This window comes from Cryptomeria japonica, chromosome 5 (genome assembly GCF_030272615.1).
Source record: "Cryptomeria japonica chromosome 5, Sugi_1.0, whole genome shotgun sequence".
NCBI classification, from domain to species: Eukaryota; Viridiplantae; Streptophyta; class Pinopsida; order Cupressales; family Cupressaceae; genus Cryptomeria; species Cryptomeria japonica.
The window spans coordinates 301077732-301097963 of NC_081409.1; the positions used below are offsets into that span (position 1 = coordinate 301077732).

Below are 20232 nucleotides of genomic sequence, written 5' to 3' on the forward strand. Positions count from 1 at the left end.
GCCAAGCCACAAACTAGATATAAAAACATCCCTAACACATAAACAAGGGTTTCACAAGGCTCCCTTAACCTATAGATGTTTCCATGCATGTATCCCGATACCCATCACCATCCACAACACCAGATTACAATAGATCATCATATACTCACAATCTTGACTAATGAGGTTTTGAAAGGCTCCCCTAGCCTTCATCATGGGTTTTTAACTGGCTCCCAAAACCAACAAACGAGGGTTTTCCTAGGCTCCCTTAACCTATAACAAAGTAATAAGCCTGCCAACAAAACAACTAACCATTAACCAAAAACCACAACTAGCTAGACTGGGCCCTTTAAAATTGCCAGCATCCGGCTTTCTTGTGGGATGGACAAGGCTCCCATGACCATCACACACAAAAAGGAAAAAAACCTAAAAGAACAAGTGGGGGTTTTGAAAGGCTCCCCTAACCTTCAAAACATACACAAGGAGGGTTTTGGAAGGCTCCCTCGAACACCCAAAAATTTTGGAAAGCAGGGACATAAAAGCCCAAACCTTACCATGAAGACCCACAAGAAAGTAATGGCAAGTAGCCTCACCCAAAAGGCCTTCTCACACCATCTCCCCACCTTAATAGGGAAGAGGTCCACCTCAATAGGACAAGAAAGAAGACGAATCATCAGCCCCAAAAACTCTCTTGTACCTAGCAGAAACCCAACCGCTCCCAACCACCAAATCTCCACCTCAATAGGAGAAAGAGCCACCACAGACAGGCTAGGAGGAGAGTAGCCTAGAAGCCCACACATTGCAGTCATGGACCAGCAGAGAAAATCCCCTCTACCTCTATAGAAGGACTTACTAAAACAAAGAAAAAGATGAGCAACCTAGTCTCTAACTCAAATGAAGACAGGTCCACCTCCGAAGAACAAGAAGGAGAGCCAACAAAGTACCCAGACAAACCTTTCTTAGCTAAAAACATCCTCTCCGTCTTCTCAAGAGAGAGAACTCTCACCAAGAAGGAACCAAGAGAGGAGGGGGAGTGAGTAGAAGAAACCCTAACCAAAGATAAAATAGGAAGAGACCAGAGGGTCTTCTCACCCCTAAGACCATGAATCCTCTCCAAATCAGCAACACTCTGCCATGAGCAAGCAGAGCCCTACTTCCTGAAACCTATAAAAATAGAGAGGAACATGGGACCCCCCCCCACTCGGGCAAGAAAAGAAAAAGCAACACAAAACAACTTGCAACCCACCACAGATCTCCAAGGTCAAACCCGCACCACTGAAAGTAGAGGACCAAGCAAAGAGGGGCCGCAACAAGACACCACCCATCCGAGAGAGGACCCCATAGGTAGGCAAGATGCAAACCTCTAAACCCAAACCGCCACCGCACAAGTACTTGGACACCCAACAAACAATAGCACCTGTTTGCAATGAACCACAGTCATTCTGAAACATGACAACCCCTCCACTCAGAGATACGAACAATGGCAAGGAACTCATGCCGCCCTCTTCTTTGCTCGCAACCCACACACTCTACAAGCCACACAACACTGTGTAGAAACTAGAGCAACAAAGATGGGCCAAAGGGAAGAGGACCTTCACCATATGCCTCGTCCTCCTTGTCTCAATCACCTGAGTCATCAAGCGCCGAAACCCTCACTCGACCACGCCCACCTTTCCCGCTCATCGTCTCCAATGCCTTAAAGGGTAATTGTTACTAATACATATTAAGTAATTTTAACTTAATGATTAATAGAAGTTATTAATAATTTAAATTTTAATAATTTATTATTATATGTCTATTATTATTATAATTTATATTAATTAATTTCAACTTAATGATTATTAATAATTGTTGTACATGGAGGTTTACTTTTAATTTGGCACATTATTTCTTATAAAACATTTACTCTACATATCTACTTTTTGTTACATACAAAAATCATTATTGTTACAATGTTATTTAACTAAGAAGTACATTATAGATTTTACTAATTGGTATGAACTAGATGTAATGCGTTTGTAATATGTTATAGATTTTATTGATTGATATGAATTAGATGCAATGTGTCTTTTGTTTCCTCACTAAGGGAAACCATTTTATATTTTAGCATTTAAATATAGATGCTTCAAGGTTAAACTTTCCTCGACACTATTTGTCAAAAGATTTACTATAATATTTAAAGAATTTCAAATTGTTATTTAATGATGCCAATATTTTAATATTATTACTACAACTTTTTTTTTAATAAAAGTGACAAAAGTCACTAAACTTTTATTAACCAATAATAAAGTCTTACAAAAGCAAAATAACCTTACAAATTTTCTAGGAAGACAAAAACCCTAACCAAAACCACATAGACAACCCTAACCAAAGAAACCATCAAAATGGTTCATATGGAGAACCCAAACTATCCCATGTATAATTGTGTTTACAATAGAAGAACCTATCCCAATTACATTTGTATATATAACCTAAACACAAAGATTCTACACATAATAACCAGTCCAATTACTTGGACCAACCTTCGAAGGCACAGCTCTAGTAGGTGAAGAAACATCAGTGTCACCCTACTGATAAGAGACATCATCTTCCTCCATAGGAGACACTTGCTGAATATGCTTGATTTTCACAAGCTCACCATCATCATGTTCTGAATTACCAAATGTAGCATGCAATCCAACAATGAAATCCAAAGCCTCTATAAGAATGTCAGCATTGACATTGTCCAAAAGTCTGTCAATCTCTTGCAATGTTTGGTCATACTTTTCACGGATCATACTCGACTTGATGGTAGACAATAACTCACCACAATACTCATTAGTAAGTTAGTCAAAAAGACATAAAATAGCTACCAATAGGAAAATCATTGTGATTAAATTGACAATTTTCTAAAACAATTTATTACTATAATTATTATTTAAACAATTATAAATTATCATTTAATGATGTCAAGATTTTAATATTATTACGACAGATCAATGCAAAAACATTATGACAGAATGCGTCTCTTGCTTATGCATGATGTATTCAGTCTTGAAATATCAACGGTATATTCCTTAGAATATTTATTCAAAAGACCACCCACAAATTTACTATCGAAAGCTTACTTAGGTGAAATCCTTGTGGGGATATTGTAAGCAACAAATCCAAGGGAATTTACCCAATCAATAACGTTTGGCGCACCCTCAATAAAACTGATCGTTTTATTCTCTTCATTTGCTCCATGACTGTACAGCCACATTATCGCATGCCATTCTCTCTGTGTTGGATGGCCTAAATCCCACAAGAACTTTTCATCTACGTTAAAACACACTTCATATAAAGCCCTGCCTACTCGATCCACCTCTCCACACATATCAACCCTACCTTTTGCAGCACAGCAAGGAACGAACAAATCCACAAAACCTGTCACACAATTTCAAGAACAGATGTATTATTCGGAAGGTAAAGTTTTGAAGATTTAGTGGACACATAGAAAAAGGCATAGATTTTTGCAGTACCAAATTGAGCAGGACTGGCGAAGATATGATTAACTGCAGACATCAAATCTGAAATTATGATGGACAGTTCCTTGAGATCCGATTTGAGGATTTCTACGCCCTCCCTCATTAATTTTGTATGAAGAGCTAAAATTTCATCGTAGTTTGAATCACAGGATGTTCTGCCGATCTGAGGCCCGCACCCAAAGTGAACAATATTACTCACCGCAAAATTCCTAAGCCCGCTTTCATACAACTCTTTCACAGCGTCGATTATCCCGCTTACCACAGGTTTCACAAGATCCGTCACTCCCTGTAATAAAAATTAACAAATTAGGGAAAATTAGATTTCTTAAGAATTTTAAGGCAAAGAAAGACCTCAGATTTTGAATCACCTCAATGGAGCCGTTTCTGCTATCAAGGAATGCAAGGTAGTCGTTACCAACAAGAGAGATAAGAACTACAGACTGCGAGAGCTTCTGAGAGTCGAACTCATGACTTTGTCCTATCACCTTCTTAAACTGCTTCACCTGTTGTGCTACTGTTATGAAACCGTTGGCTTGAAATATTCCACTTCCTCCAACTGCAAAATTTACTCCTCGTCTAATCTTCTTTGCAGTTGCTTTACAGCCATGACTTCTGAGCAGCTCATAAGCTATGGGAGAGGGTGTTAGCATTTAGTAAGCCAGTCTTTCTCTGTGATTTGTAGAGAACAAGGTGAACTTATATCGCATGTTCTGTTTTACACTAAGTTAATTATGGAGAACTATGAATTAGACTCACGTAGACTCTATTTCATAATTTCAGTTTAACTGATCTATATCTTTGGAAATTTCATATATGTATAATTTCTGCTTCTTTGATCTATATATCATTTGTAATCATACAGATTTGTAATAATGAAAATGATTGAATTGCATTAATTCACTTTTGATTTTCTTCTTTAATTTGTTTGCAAGTTTTGCTTCTTTATTTTCTTCTAGATCTATTTTGCAGAAATAGCTGCAAAAATCTACAGAGGGAAGCCCTAAAATATCCCTGCACACACCACAACCACATATTGATAAGCCCCGGAATGCTTAAATCCTTATATTACACGGTTTCTGAGTAGAAGGAAGGTTATCCCCAAAAATCTGTCTGGACTTTTCCAGAAGAATATCGTCCTGCAGGATAGCCAGGCCAGGTCGAACCGTATGGTCGTCTCCATGACTCGTTTACAGTTTGATTGTATGGATTACGATTTCCAGTGTCGGCATAAGAGTCTCCAAAAACAAACAACGCCTGAGCCTTGTCTGCGATGCCTCTCCCTGCAAATCAATCAATTGAAATGAAAACCATACGAGTACATAGAATGAGGGAAGTTTGAAGTGATAATTTGTACAATTGACCTGCAAATAAAGATAGAATGTGTAGAAATTCTATTGCAGTCACTGATTATTAATCTCCTATTCATAAAAAATAATTTAACTGCTGAAAATAAATTTACAGCTGAATATCGAAAAATAACACAACTGCAACTTCACTAAAAATACGGAAAGAAATAAGCAACACAAGGACACAATATTTTTGGACAATCGTCCCTGGAAAAACCCCTAAGGGAAAACCAGTTCTACAGATGGAAAATATATTAATCTTCAGCAATATAAGAATTACAAAAGAATTCCTTGCTTCTTACTGGCAAAACTCCGACAAACTCGTAAAATCTCCTGCTGATATCCTCCACTTCTATATCAACGCTATCACTGCGCCTCTTGCTAACACTGCAAGACTATTTGCGATCACTGCAAATTCTTCTCAAAACTTCTTGTTTTCCAAATGACCCATGACCCCTTTTTATACTACTCTATTGGAAAACCAACAGCCGAGATTAATTCAAACCAACGGCTGAGATTAAGACAACTCAATAACCAATAACTAATTTTGGCTATGAGGTGTCACCTAAAAAGAGCCACTATTAAATAACAATTGTTTTTATCCTAACAATACTTGTTTAACAAAAACAACCATTTTCTAATTCTAGGTCAGGACGAATAGCTGTCCAAAACTACCCATAACTAATGCTGTTATTTCTGGGTAAGGACGAACAGTTGTCCAAGCTACCCATAATTAACACTCCCTCTTAGCGAGGAAGCTGTTCTGCACGACACCCATCTTATCTCTAAATAAGATGAATTTTGCCTTCCCCAATGCCTTTGTTAGAATGTCTGCTACCTGCTCCTCTGTAGGTATGTACTGTAGCTGAACAATCCCCCTCTGTACACAATCCCTGATGAAGTGATACCTGATGTCTATATGTTTTGATCTATCGTGAAACACTGGATTCTCAGTCAACTTGATACAACTCTGATTGTCGCAGTGTATCACCGTAGTCTCAACCTTCTGACCAAACAAGGCTACTAGCAACTTCCGAAGCCATATAGCTTCACATGTTGCCATGCTGGCTGCTATGTATTCTGCTTCTGATGAACTCAAGGCCATAGATTTTTGCTTCCTGCTGAACCAAGAAACAACTCCTGATCCCAAGCTGAAACAACATCCTGAAGTACTCCTTTTGTCCGTTGTACTGCCTGCCCAATCTGCGTCAGTATAGCCTATCAACTTGATACCTTCACCTCGAACATATCTGATCCCGTACTCAACTGTACCATGAAGATAACGCAACACATGCTTAGCCGTTGTCCAATGCACTCTCTTTGGCTCTACCATGAACTGACTAAGAGAGTTTACTGCAAAGGCTATATCTGGCCTGGTGTTGACCAAATACATGAGCGAACCAATCAACTGCCTGTATAGGGTGGGATCAACATCCTTTTCCTTGGATGCATCTACCTTCCTCCAATTAGTGATCATGGGTGTAGACATGGCTTTGCAATCTTCCATCTCGAATCTCTTCAAGATTTCAATGCAATATTTCCCTTAACCAAGGAAAATCTCTCCATCAGTCTGCCACACCTCCATGCCTAGAAAGTAGTGCATAAGTCCCAAATTCTTCATCTCAAACTCTTCTGCAAGGTCCCTCTTGCAATCCTCTATGATCCCTAGTGCACCAGTAAGAAACAAGTCATCCACATATAGAACAAGAATGAGAACCTCACCCCCAACCACCAAGTAGTAGAGGTTTGCATCAGCCTCACTCTTCACAAAGCCCATTTCCTGCAAGTATGTATCAATGCGCTCATACCACGCTCTGGGAGCTTGCTTGAGTCCGTATAAGGCTTTCTTTAATCTGCACATGTGGGTCTCTTTGCTGTGTGCTACAAAGCCTTCTGGTTGTTCTATGTATACCTCCTCCTTCAATTCTCCATTAAGGAATGCTATCTTGACATCCATTTGATGGATCTGCCATCCCATCTGTGCTGCAAATGAGATTACAGCTCGTATAGAAGTATACCTGGCCACAGGAGCAAATCTCTCCTCATAGTCTATTCCCTCCTTCTGAGAGAACCCCTTGGCCACAAACCTCGCCTTATATTTCTCGATGCTACCATCTGCACCATGCTTTATCTTGAAGATCCAGCACGATCCAACTACTGCTCTATCAATTGGTCTAGGCACTACCTCCCATACATCATTTTGCATTATTGAGTAATATTCCTCAACCATAGCATCTCGCCATACCTGATGCTTTGTAGCTTCCTGATAGCTGGAAGGTTCACTATCTACCAACTGGCTGACTAATGCCACATAGTCATTGAACATGGCTGGTTGTCTCCTCTGTCTTGTACTCTTCCTAGGAGCTCCCACAGACTCCTGAGTATCCCTTTGTATGTCTTGAACCTCATGGTTCCTACTGCCAACTATAGAGGATGAAATATCAACCTCTATATCATCTAGATGCATATCCTGCTGCACCAGTTGCTCCATACTCTATGAATCTTCACTACTTGAGTCTATGCTTGTACTAGTAACTGTACTTGAGCTTTGTTGTCCTTGACTTGGACTTGGAGCTTTCATTGGCTGCTCACTCCGATCATCTGCTGGCAAATCTCTGGATCTTCTAAACGCCTTGTCCTCTATGAACTTGACATCGCGTCTGACAATAATTCTTCTGGTCCCTGGAATGAACATCCTATATGCCTTTGAAGTTTCACTATACCCAACAAAGTACCCCTTCTCTGCAGTCTGATCTAACTTGGTACATGTGTCTCCAGGAATAAGGCAATATGCCAAACTCCCAAATATCCTGAAGTGACCAACGTCTGGCTTCTTCCCCGTGAAAGCCTCCTCTGGTGTCATTTTCCCTAGTACCTTGTGTGGAACCCTATTCTGAATGTAGACTGTTGTACTACACGCTTCTGCCCATAAGTAGCAGGGCATGTCCTGGTCATGTAGCATAGCCCTTGCTGCCTCTGAAATAGAACGGTTCTTCCTCTCAGCAACTCCATTCTGGTGTGGATTGTAAGGAACAGTCCACTCTCTCTTGATTCCTTCTCTGGTACAGAAATCCTGGAAGTCATTTCCTTTGTACTCGCCTCCATTGTCTGACCGAAGAACCTTTATCTTCCTTCCTGTTGAGTTCTCCACAAGAGCCTTGAACTCTTGGAAGCGACTGAAAACCTCATCCTTGGTCTTCAAGAAGTATATCCAGGTCTTCCTGGAGAAATCATCAATAAAGGTAACATCATACTCATATCCTCTGAGAGACTTTGTCGACATTGGTCCACATACATCTGAATGTACTAGATCAAGAACACCCATAGATCTGGTGTCACTCCTTGGAAAAGATGCTTTCGCAAACTTTCCCAACACACATCCCTTACATACATCATCATGCTCTATGCTCACCTCTGGAACACCTGTCACCGTCTCACGAAGCAATCTAAGTGCTCCATGATGAATATGGCCCATCCTCCTATGCCATAGCTCTCCAAGATCTCTAGCGTTATTGCTGCTCATGAGTGCCTTAGGAGTATCAAACTACAACCTATAAAGGCGACCACTCCTAACTCCAATAGATACGGGTGATTTCCAATCTTTATGCTTAATCAAAACATGCATCCCTCTAAAGAGAACATTATACCCTTTATCCTAAAGGACAGATACAAAAACCAAATTCATACCTAAGCCTGGCACATGCAACACATCATGTAGAGGAATTACCTTTCCATTCTCCCTCTGGAACTGAACAGTCCCTTTTCCAACTGAGTTGAGCTTGGACAAGTTCCCCATAGAGATCTGGATTCTGGTGTTCTCCTCCTTGTAGCTGGAGAAGTACTCTCGAACTCCTGTCATATGAAATGACGCCCCACTGTCTATATACTAGACACTCTGTGAGGTTGAGCTAATCATACAAGCTATGAGTGCAAACTCATCCTCCAATCTACTAGAGAGCTCCTCTGCACTTGCTGAAGTTGCCACTTGGTTCTTACCCTTCTTATCTTTCTTCCTTTGTGGGCAATCGCTGACATAGTGGCCAAACTCGTGACAACCAAAGCACTTGACCTTAGATAGGTCCTTCTTCTTCTTTTCAATTTGTGAATTTGCTCCTTTGCTAGATCCCTTCTTTGTTTTCCCCTTTCCCGCTAGGGCAACATTTTCTTGTTCTACCTCACTTTTTTGACTCTTATTGTTGGCTCCATTAACAAGGCTTAGTCTAAGCTCCTCCTGAGTGAAATCACTCCAAAGTCGATCCCAACTTGGTAAGGTGTCTCGTCCATTAATAACTTGAACAAAGACATCCCACTACTTAGAAAACCCATTTAGGGCTATTCTTACTAGCTCATCTTCATTTGGCTTATCTCCAATAGCTGCTAACTCGTCTTTGACAAGTCTAAGCCTGGTGAGGTAACTTGTAACATCTTCTCCCTTGTTCATCCAGGTATTTCTCAATTTTTCTCTGAGAATCAGCTTCCGGTTTGTGGTAGCATTCTGGTACAAATTCAGAATGGCGTCCCACATCTTCTTCGCTATATCTAACTCTGCGATATGTGGAACAACATGGTCCTTCACACCATCAAGGATTATCCTTCTCACCTTGGCATCATCCTTCTTGTATGCTGCAAGTTGTACTGGATCTGTAGGTACAACTACAGTACTGGTAACATATTCCTTGATACCATTCTCTTCCAGCAATAAAGAAATTCTGGCTTTCCAGACACCAAAATTTGAGGCACCATCCAATCTGTCCTGATCTCTCAAACCTGCTGAGGCCATCTCAAAGAAATAAAGGAAAACAATAACTCGAAAGAGGTCAAACTCAAATTTCTTTCCTTTGCTTAGGGTAAACCTTTTCTACCCTCAACAAAGCTCTGATACCATGTAGAAATTCTATTGCAGTCACTGATTATTAATCTCCTATCTCATAAAAATTATTTAACTGCTAAAAATAAATTTACAGCTGAATATCGAAAAATAACACAACTGCAACTTCACTAAAAATACGGAAAGAAATAAGCAACACAAGGACACAATATTTTTGGACAATTGTCCCTGGAAAAACCCCTAAGGGAAAACCAGTTCTACAGATGGAAAATATATTAATCTTCATCAATATAAGAATTACAAAAGAATTCCTTGCCTCTTACTGGCAGAACTCCGACAAACTCCTAATATCTCCTGCTGATATCCTCCACTGCTATATCAACGCTATCACTATGCCTCTTGCTAACACTGCAAGACTATTTGCTATCACTGCAAATTCTTCTCAAAACTTCTTGTTTTCCAAATGACCCATGACCCCTTTTTATACTACTCTATTGGAAAACCAACGGCCGAGATTAATTCAAACCAACGGCTGAGATTAAGACAACTGAATAACCAATAACTAATTTTGGCTATGAGGTGTCACCTAAAAAGAGCCACTATTAAATAACAATTGTTTTTATCCTAACAATACTTGTTTGACAAAAACAACCATTTTCTAATTCTAGGTTAGGACGAACAGCTGTCCAAAACTACCCATAACTAATGCTGTTATTTCTGGGTAAGGACGAACAGCTGTCCAAGCTACCCATAATTAACAGAATGGTCATCAGAAAGAGAAGGCGAGAAAACATGGCTTCCATAAGTGTAGTCATATATTATTTATCGTTGATTTTTAAATAGAAAAAGATATTATTTTGTAAAAATATATTATAGATTAATTATATATTATACTATGATTTTATATATTTTCAAAAAATATATATATATATATATATATTAATATGGTATTATCTTTTTTAAATTTTTTATTTTAGTTTAAGATGATCTAGCTATCAAATTTAATTTTTGGATAAAATTAGTACTTATGTTTATAAGAGTTTTGAGGGATATGATGATAAGAAATTAATGGACAAATTTTATTTTATTTAATTATTACATTAAATAAATTACTATGTTGCCTACAAATATAAGAATTATATATAGAATAAATAAGCCTCTATGCTACAACCTCAATTGTACAAGCAATCCAAACTGAACATAATTACAAATGAAAGCTACTGAAATCTACAATATGAAAGTAAAATGACATAAGAACAACAAAATTTGTAAATATAAGTATTGCTAGTGTAGTAAAGTTCACTAACTTGACTTGAAAACTATATTAGTACAATCTTGAGCTCTCAATGAAGTCAAGCTTCTCAGAAAAATCAAGCTCCTTTTTTCTATTTCAAACAAACATATCGAATGTTTAAACAACACATGTCAAGGGAGAATACCACCCTCACAAAATCTAGTGCACTAGCAAAGATGAAAGAGAAAAATCCAACCAACCATTGAAAAAGAAATAAAATCAAGACACATGAAAAAATCAAGATCATAGTTGAATGATCACATGAATATTCTATTCATTTGTGAAATAGAGGGAATCTTTTAGCTCTATATCAATCCTAGTTGTCTAGACACTTCAAAGGAAATGGAGGTACTTATATAACAAATAAGCAAATCATGTCAAGGCCTAACTATGCAAGCTGTAAAAATTCCACTTACATTTTGGTATTTGAAAGTAGTATATATACCAATAGGTCCTAATACCAAAGCAATTATATGTCGCGATAGATGTGTTATTTTTGGTAGAAATTTGACATTGGAATTACCTTGTAAACAAGAATTGCTAATCTCAAAATAACATATACAACAGCTCATTAGATTTAAGTTAAGATTCTAATTATCAATAAAAAAAATTGTAAAGTACAGCATAGAAGAAAATCATATTTAATAGTGAAAGGAAAATTTCCATTAATATGGATATAATTATTACCCTCATTCATGACAAAAATGTAACCTATATGTAACCTATGAACATGAGAATAAAAAATGAATCTATAAAATATTCATTTTACCTCGTTCAAGGTTATTAGCCATTTATCCATTCTAAATGATAATCAACATAAACCATTTTTTTAAGAATTTTAGCATAAACCAATGAAAAATCATTCTATTATGGAAGCAAAAATGGTTTCCTTATGCTAAGTCTCAACCTCTCACATAACTATCTGAGTTAGCTTGTGAAACATCAACTTTCACAACTTAACTTATACTTAATATATTTTTTAATTTGATTATTAAATTTCATGTCTTTAATTTAGTCTGGTCGTATGCATTTGGATATATCTCAGAGGTCTTTGCTGCAGTTCTATCACCCAGATCAAAGCATATTTGTTCATTGTCTCTTTCCTTTGGTGATCGGTGGACGTGAATTGGAGCGATTCAGAATCTCATCAAATATTTTTTCCCGCTTCACATTGGGTTGCGGCAATGATCCTTCTGAATGACAGTAGCAACTTTTGAAGGAATTCGATCTAAAAGGCATCGGGTTTGCTTCTCAAAGCTGCAGATCGGAGTTTCTCCTGCACAAAAGAGAATGTACACCAGTTGTCGTTGTCAAGTGGATGACTGAGATAGGGAGAGGAGTATATGATGCTTCTGTTCCTACAATGCGACCGGTGAAGTAATTGATGTTTTCCTCAATTACTATAGGATGCATTATTATATATAGGAGGCATTATTATATATAATGTCTCATGGTTTTGGTTTTTCGAAGGGATTATTATTTTTTTAAGAGGTGGTTTAATTATGTACCATGTAAACTATAGTGCTTGTGGTCTATTTTAGTGGTGATTTTTTTTTTAGTCATAAATTTCAATTAGGGGAGTTTTTTCTTATCAAATCAAGGAGAGATTTATAAGCTCACAAGGGAGTTTTTTTAATTTTTTCTTAAAGGGGGTTTTATTTTTCTTCTTTCTCTAGAAAAACTGGTAGGAAGTTCTCCTAAGTTTTTTCTTCCAGATTTCCAATTGCTATGTGGGAACAATTATTCAATATGGAAAACCAAACTCAACTCGCGTTTGAAGAAGTTTGGGATGTGGTAGGTGGAACCACATCACACCACAAGACAAATGTTGATGAACAAAAAAAATTTGATCAAGCCGATAGAAAGGCAAAATTGATCATTTTGTTCAGTGTGTTTGATGATGTCTAGCCCTTTATCCACGACTCGGCCATGACCAAAGATGCGTGGGACAAGCTTAACATGGTGTATGAGGCAAAGAATCAGAATCAAATCCTAAATTTGCAGAGTCAGCTACACAACCTAGAGATGAAAAATGGAGAACGGTTGGAATCCTTTCTCAAAAAAATTGCAGAGTTGAGAGCCTCACTACAAGCATTGGGTGAAAAGACTGAGGATGAAATTTTGGTTCCTATTGTTCTATGGGCACTACTGTCAACATACAAGGTCTTTTTGACAACTTTGAATGTCACTGAAATGACCCAGACATTCAAGAAGCTAGTAAATATTCTCCAAAAAGAAAAATCTATCAGCCAAGAACCTGATCAGAATGATCATGCCATGACTACACGTCATAATGGCAAGAAGCCTATGAAGCAGTTTAATGGACCTCCCATATTTGGTAACTCATCCAGACCTCCAAAGAAGTGTCTAGTTTGTGACAGAGTTGGACATGATGTGAAGAATTGTTGGTACAACTCCTTCAACAATGGATCTTCCAACAAAACACATCCAATGAAGCCCTTTCAAGGTGGAAAAACATAATAGGAGTAGAAGAACAAACAGAAGCAACAAAGCAATATTATTGAAGCAAATGATTCTCCAGATGAGGAATTTGTGCTCTCAACCCACACTTTAGAAGATGGTTCACAATTCACCTCTATTTGGTATGTGGACTCTGGTGCTACACAACACATGACTGGATATAAGGAGTGGTTTCTCACATTGAAACCCCATCATGGTACCGTCACACTTGCAGATGATACCACCCATGAAATCAAAGGTATTGGTGACATCTCTTTATAGTTTGGAAAACATAAGTGTAGGGTTACTAATGTTTTGTATGTGCCCAAACTTACCAAAAATCTTCTTTCTGTTACTCAGTTTCTTGATCATAATGTTAGGATTGAGTTTGAATCAACTAAGGATAAAAGGGTTTGTCTTCTCATAGACAAGTCTAAAAATGATAAGGTTGTTTCTATTGCTACTAAGGTCAGTAGAATGTTTAGGCTTGATACAATTGTTCATAATCAAGCCTTAGTGGCTAAGGAAAATGATCTTTCAATGCTTTGGCATCGTAGATTTGGCCACTTAAGCACTAGTTACTTGCTCAAACTTTGTAAAAATAACATGGTCAAAGGGCTTGCATCCCTTTAAAATTCCAATAGAATTTGTTCTAGTTGTATTGCTGGAAAACAACACAAAGCATCCTTCTATCCTAGTGAGCATTGTGCAAGACAACCTTTGCAGCTAGTGCATACCGATTTGTACAGTCCCATGCCACCTAGTCATAGTGGGTACAAGTATTTTCAGCTTTTTGTTGATGACCATACAAGGAAAATGTGGGTATTTTTTTTGCAGCATAAAGATGAAACTCTATCCTATTTCAAAGAGTTTCATGCTCAAGTGGAGAAAGATACAAATCACTGTATTCGTGCCCTCCACTTAGATTGAGGGAGGAATACACCAACACTAAATTATCCACATAGCTAAAGGAAAACGACATTCGGTGTCAACTGACTCCAACATACACACTCTAGAAAAATGGTGTTGCAAAATAGAGAAATCACATCATCGTAGAGATGGTCCGTAGTATGTTGAAAGATTAACAACTAGACTGTGCATATTGGGATGACGATATACACACTGTTGTCTATCTTATGAATCGTGGTCCAGCCAAAGCCCTTGATGGCATCACTCCATAAGAAGCATGGATAGGGGTGAAGCTTTCTATCTCACATCTCCATGTTTTTGGATGCATTGCCTATATTCACATTCCTAAATAGAAGAGAAGGAAGCTTCATGAAAAATTGATGAAATGTATACTTCTTGGCTATAGTAGTGAGTCTAAGGCATATCGACTTATGGATCCTATTAAAAAGAAGATATATATTAGTAGGGATGTAATCTTTGATGGGAAGAATGATGTAAGTTCTTCTCCTACATCTTCACCTACTGAAGATAGTGCTCCTATATTCAATATGGATGGTAAAAATAGGAATGTTGATAGTCAATCACTGCCAACCAATGTCACAAAACCATTGCCAAAATGGTATACTAGCATCATTCGAGATGCAAAGATAGATGGAGTTCTAGACACTTCAACTTCAGGTCCAAGGACTCGCAACATTACTCATAATGAGGTAAATTTTGCACTAATGACTTTAGTTGTTGATAGTTTTGAGCCATCTAATGTTTAGGAGGGACTTGAATCAAAGCCTTGAAAAGAGGCTATGGAAGTAGTGTACCAATCTCTGATGAAGAACAATACTTGGGAGCTTGTTGATCTACCACGTGGTAAGAAAGCAATTGGTTGTAAATGGATATTCAAAACAAAGTATAAAGTAGATGGTAGTATAGATAAACATAAGGATAGACTTGTAGCTAAGGGCTACGCCCAAAAAGAAGGTATAGACTATTAGGAAACCTTCGCTCCCATTGCAAAGATAAAAAAAGTTAAAATAATTTTTGCTTTAGCTACACAATTTGATTGGATATTGTATCAAATGGATGTAAAAGGTGCATTTCTCAATGGAGATCTTAAGCAAGAGGTTTATATGGCCCATCCAAAGGGATATGTTGCACCTGGTAATGAAGAAAAGGGTGTAAACTTTTCAAGTCCCTATATGGTTTGAAACAGGCTCCTAAAGTCTGGTAAACCAAAATTGATGAGTATTTACTAAAACATGGGTTCACTAGGCATACATATGATCCAAATCTCTACCTCAAGGATCAACGGGGGGATATTGCGATCATTAATGTATATGTTGATGAATTAGTCATCACAACAAGCTCAAAATAAATGGTTGAGTCAACCAAAAATGATCTCAAGAAAGCTTTTGATATGACTGATCTTAGGCTACTGCATTATTGTCTCGACCTAGAGGTATGGAAAACAAATCACCATATCTTTGTGTCACAGAGAAAATATGCCAAGACCCTTCTTGAGAAATTTGGAATGATGGATTGTGAACCAATGTCTACACCTATGGAATCAGCTTTGCAAATATCTACATATGATACATCTTCGCAGGTGAATGCAACTCTTTATCGTCAGATGATTCGACATTTGATCTACCTATCGTATACTAGACCAACCATTATTTTTGTTATTAATTATTTATCTAGATTCATGCAAGAACCAAAAATGTCTCATTGGAATGCAGCAAAAAGGGTCTTAAGGTATATACATGGTACAATGGATCATTGTTTGGAATATAGAAAGAGTGATTAGTTCTTCTTGACAGGGTACACAAATGCAGATTATGAAGGTTCAGTTGATGATAGAAAGTCCACATCTGGATATATTTTCCTCCTAGGTTCAGGACCTATTTCTTGGGGAAGCAAGAAGCAAGCCATAGTTGCTCGATCTTCAATAAAAGTAGAGTATTGTACAACAAGTGCAATAGTTTGTGAAGTAGTTTGGTTGCGTCACATATTGGAAGGATAGGGGATACCTCAAAATCAGCATACTATCCTTTATTGTGATAATCTGAGTGTTCTCAAGCTCGTCTGTAATCTAGTGTTTCATGAACGAACTAAACATATTGAAGTTGATTGTCACTTCATATGGGAACATGTTCAGCAAAGCAACATTCAACTTCAATTCTGCTCAATAGCCAAATCAAGTTTCTCTAGAATAAAATTGAAAATGGTATAGGAACCTAGTTTTTAATTTATGTAATTAACTTTATTTTACAACTTGGACCAATAAGGCTTATATATCTCTTTAAATCATTAGTTTGCCTCTTATGCTAGCAATTTTTTTAACTAGTTTGTTACTACTCTACACTAAAAACACATTCTTTTCAAATTCAAAAAGAACTATAAAATGGATATTTATATCATGAAAACCTCATTTGTTGTTTTACATCAGCTAACTTTAGGTATAAACAAAGAAGTTATGAATGATGGTACATATGAGAACAAAATAATGCATAAAATATTCTCAATCTTATAAAATAAAAATTAGGGCATGGCATGGCTTGTAGTAGGGGGCATCAAGATGGAAAACAATAATCCTCTATAAGGAGAAACTTTCCAATCACACTAGACCGAAAATGCTAAGGACAAAAAAAAATTCTTACTACAATGTTCAAGCATTATTTAGTAGAAGTTCATTCAATAGGAATTTTATAATAAGAAAACATTAAACTTTAATCACTTGAAATTTCTATAGTCCATGAGAATAGCCTAAAATGTTTCTAGATTTGATTGTATGAATTATTCTCCATCAAAATTTTGGATCTCACTCTATGGCATGTCATCAATATGAAGAAAGTAGATAAAATGAGAAGATAAATGCAATAGTAGTTAGCTAACCAACTTAGCAATAAGGAGGAGTAGAGAGAAATTATATGGAAACTAAGAAGCTAGAAGGAGAGTAGTCAACTAGTAGCAAGGTTCCCATGCTATCCCTTTCCTCTCTTCTTTACAACTAATTTGGTCTATTAATTACCATTTCATTTTTCTTACCATACTTTCTAATTTCTTCATTCTAACAATATATTATCAAATGTAACCTAAAGTGTTAATGTAAAAAAATCATACAGTCAAATCTAAAAGGAAGAAATCAGTAATAAATGGTTAAGAGAAAAAATCCTTTCTTAAGCTCCTACCTAGCTACAAAATGAAATCCAAATTGGCCTATCAAGCCCCCCCTTGCAAAAAAAAAGAGGTGATAAATTTTTCCCTTCACCTACTGTATTATTCTAGTTAAATGAAGACTTGCACTCCTTCATAAAGCTTATAATGACACACTTAAGAAATGTGAGATTAAAGATATGTATTCATATCTTTTGAAGAAGAAAAAAAAATATATATATATATATATATATATATGTGTGTGTATATATATATATAGATATATGTATATATATATGTATATATATATATGTATATATCTATATATATATATATGTATATATCTATATATATATACATATATATCTATATATATATACATATATATCTATATATATATACATATATATCTATATATATATATACATATACATATATATCTATATATATATACATATACATATATATCTATATATATATACATATATATATATATTAATATATGTATATATATATGTATATATGTATATATATATATGTATGTATGTATATATATGTATGTATATATATGTATTTATATATATATGTATGTATATATATGTATATATATATATATATATGTATATATATACATATATATATATATATGTATATATATATATATACATATATATATATATACATATATATATATATACATATATATATATATGATAAAGGAAATTGTGAGCGAAAGAGACATAAATTCTATCTTTGTTTCATAGGAGATTGTTTTTTATTATTTCTTGAGAATAAGGAATCATGGTCAAAGCATGCCTCCATATATGATATTGTTCCTCTAAATTAGCCTTTGTATGAAAGCTTTTATTTCAATAAAGGCATTCCATATAGTGCTGCTCTATATTTATTTTTTCTTTTCTTGTCTATAATGGAAGCCACAATTTATATCTCCTATAACTCATAAGTCATTTGGCATTCTATTACGAATTAATAAATATCCTTACAATTTGGTGTAAATATCCTTGGTTTCATTATTAACCTCATTAGGTGCATATCCCACAACCACATTATCACACCTTGACCATGCCTTCATTTCTTGTAGTTTATTTGTTCTTCTAATATAGATTACTCTCGCATTTCCATGTCTTGGGTCGACTGCAAATAACACATACAATGCCATAACTAATTCTCTCAATATTTTGTTCTCGTTGAGATTTGAAACCTTCTAAAGACCTTCATACATCATTTGCTTCAAAATATTTTCTCTCAGGGTAATGATTCTTAACAAGTTGGAAAGCAATGTGTCTTCCATCCACTCTTCCATAAAAATATTGAATACTTATCATTTATATAGATTTTCCTTTCCTACAATGCTAGAAGATGGAAATTAGAATGAAAAATATTAACCATAATTAGTTTATCTTTCACCATCTGATGACCATACGCACATCTGCATGCTCTGCCTTTCATAAAAACTTAAACTATTTTACATGTGATTCATTTCCTAAAATTTGATGCATCTATGTCATATTTATGTGAATCTAAGTAGGTTTGTACTAAGCCAATTTTTTATATATTATATTAATTATAAAAATAGAACTGCCAACTTTATAGGTTATCATCTTCAATTTTATTCATATATATTAAATTTTATTTATTCTTGTCTTATCTTTACAAAAACATGTTATATTAAAACATAGTTTTAAAAGAGAAGTAATGTAATGGTCAAAGGGAATTGACATCTATGATCTTATTAAAAGAAATAGAAAATGTTAAGAATTATTGTCAAAATTAATAAAAAAAGGTACTCATCAGAATAAAATATGCATTACATCAAAAGTATATTTTGTGACATTTTAATGCATGAAAAGAAACAAAATATTTTATTATTACATTTTTAATTTAATTTAATTTCTTTTCTTTTCATGCATTCAGTTAAATATTTTTAAATATTTATTGCTAAATATATCTTGACTTCCACCTCTCAAGTGTCACTCACCACTCAATTAACTTTGTATCTCAACCTAATATTAGTAATTATAAGAATTGAAAGTGTCTTTATATAAAATTCACCATTTTCTCAAGAATTAGAATAAGAAGAAATATAAAATAAAAATATAATAATAATGATAATTTGATACTATTTTTTTTATTCTTTGTTGTGATATAGCTGAAGTCCCCACCATTTGTTAAAATTTGCTTATTTATTATTTTTTATTAGAATCATGTAGGTAATGCTGAAAGGTCATAGGAAAATTATAATTTGATTGGGATCACACACAAACATGCAATGGACCTAAGATGAAGTGATCTTAGGATAGAGTGATCTTTGACCATGTGCTAAATTCAGAATTTATCCTCCTATTTAAATGTGCTCAAGGAATTCCCAGTTTAGGATACAAATGCCGTGAGTCAATTCCATTCCATTCAAGTATAACATAAAGCTACAATCCTTAATACAATGCATTTGTAACATTAATAAGTCAAGTATAAAAAAAAATGTTGAAGATTTATTAAAAATTGTACTTTTCATGAAATAGTATTTATATTAGCTGTATATAATTTATATTTATTTAAATTTTTAAATAAAATAATGAATAAATATGAATGTTTGGATCTACTTTATCTAAATATAATAGTTTAAATATCAACTATTAGGCATGATTCATGAACATATGCAAAATATATATATATATAGTTGTATCTTCATTTACTAACTAAAATATCACATATAGACGAGGACGAATCTTACAAGTGGCA

General features: G+C 35.4%; 2 protein-coding genes across 2 annotated transcripts; one reads left to right on the forward strand and one right to left on the reverse strand.

Moving 5' to 3' along the window:
• Nucleotides 1-2546: 2546 nt before the first annotated feature.
• On the reverse strand, nucleotides 2547-7526 carry LOC131045774 (GDSL esterase/lipase At5g03610-like). Its single transcript, XM_059220614.1, has 6 exons — nucleotides 7343-7526; nucleotides 4589-4765; nucleotides 3854-4113; nucleotides 3480-3771; nucleotides 3140-3384; nucleotides 2547-2762 (listed from the first exon to the last, which is right to left on the reverse strand). Exons 1-6 carry the CDS (start codon nucleotides 7524-7526, stop codon nucleotides 2547-2549), a joined length of 1374 nt encoding a protein of 457 aa, XP_059076597.1.
• A 5356-nt stretch (nucleotides 7527-12882) lies between these two features.
• Nucleotides 12883-13434, forward strand: LOC131875900 (uncharacterized). The gene has a single exon (XM_059220615.1). The coding sequence runs from the start codon at nucleotides 12883-12885 to the stop codon at nucleotides 13432-13434; it is 552 nt and encodes a 183-aa protein (XP_059076598.1).
• The last annotated feature ends 6798 nt before the right edge of the window (nucleotides 13435-20232 follow it).

What these genes read in the sequence shown, in the direction of transcription:
- LOC131875900 (XM_059220615.1), top strand. Translation starts at nt 12,883, where the DNA reads ATGACCAAAGATGCGTGGGACAAGCTTAACATGGTGTATGAGGCAAAG.
- LOC131045774 (XM_059220614.1), bottom strand. Translation starts at nt 7,526, where the DNA reads ATGTTCATTCCAGGGACCAGAAGAATTATTGTCAGACGCGATGTCAAG. An exon ending in TAGTACAAGCATAGACTCAA is followed by an intron (nt 4,766 to 7,342) that starts GTAGTGAAGATT and finishes ATTGATTTGCAG; the next exon opens with GGAGAGGCATCGCAGACAAG. An exon ending in CGCCAAACGTTATTGATTGG is followed by an intron (nt 2,763 to 3,139) that starts GTAAATTCCCTT and finishes TCTACCATCAAG; the next exon opens with TCGAGTATGATCCGTGAAAA.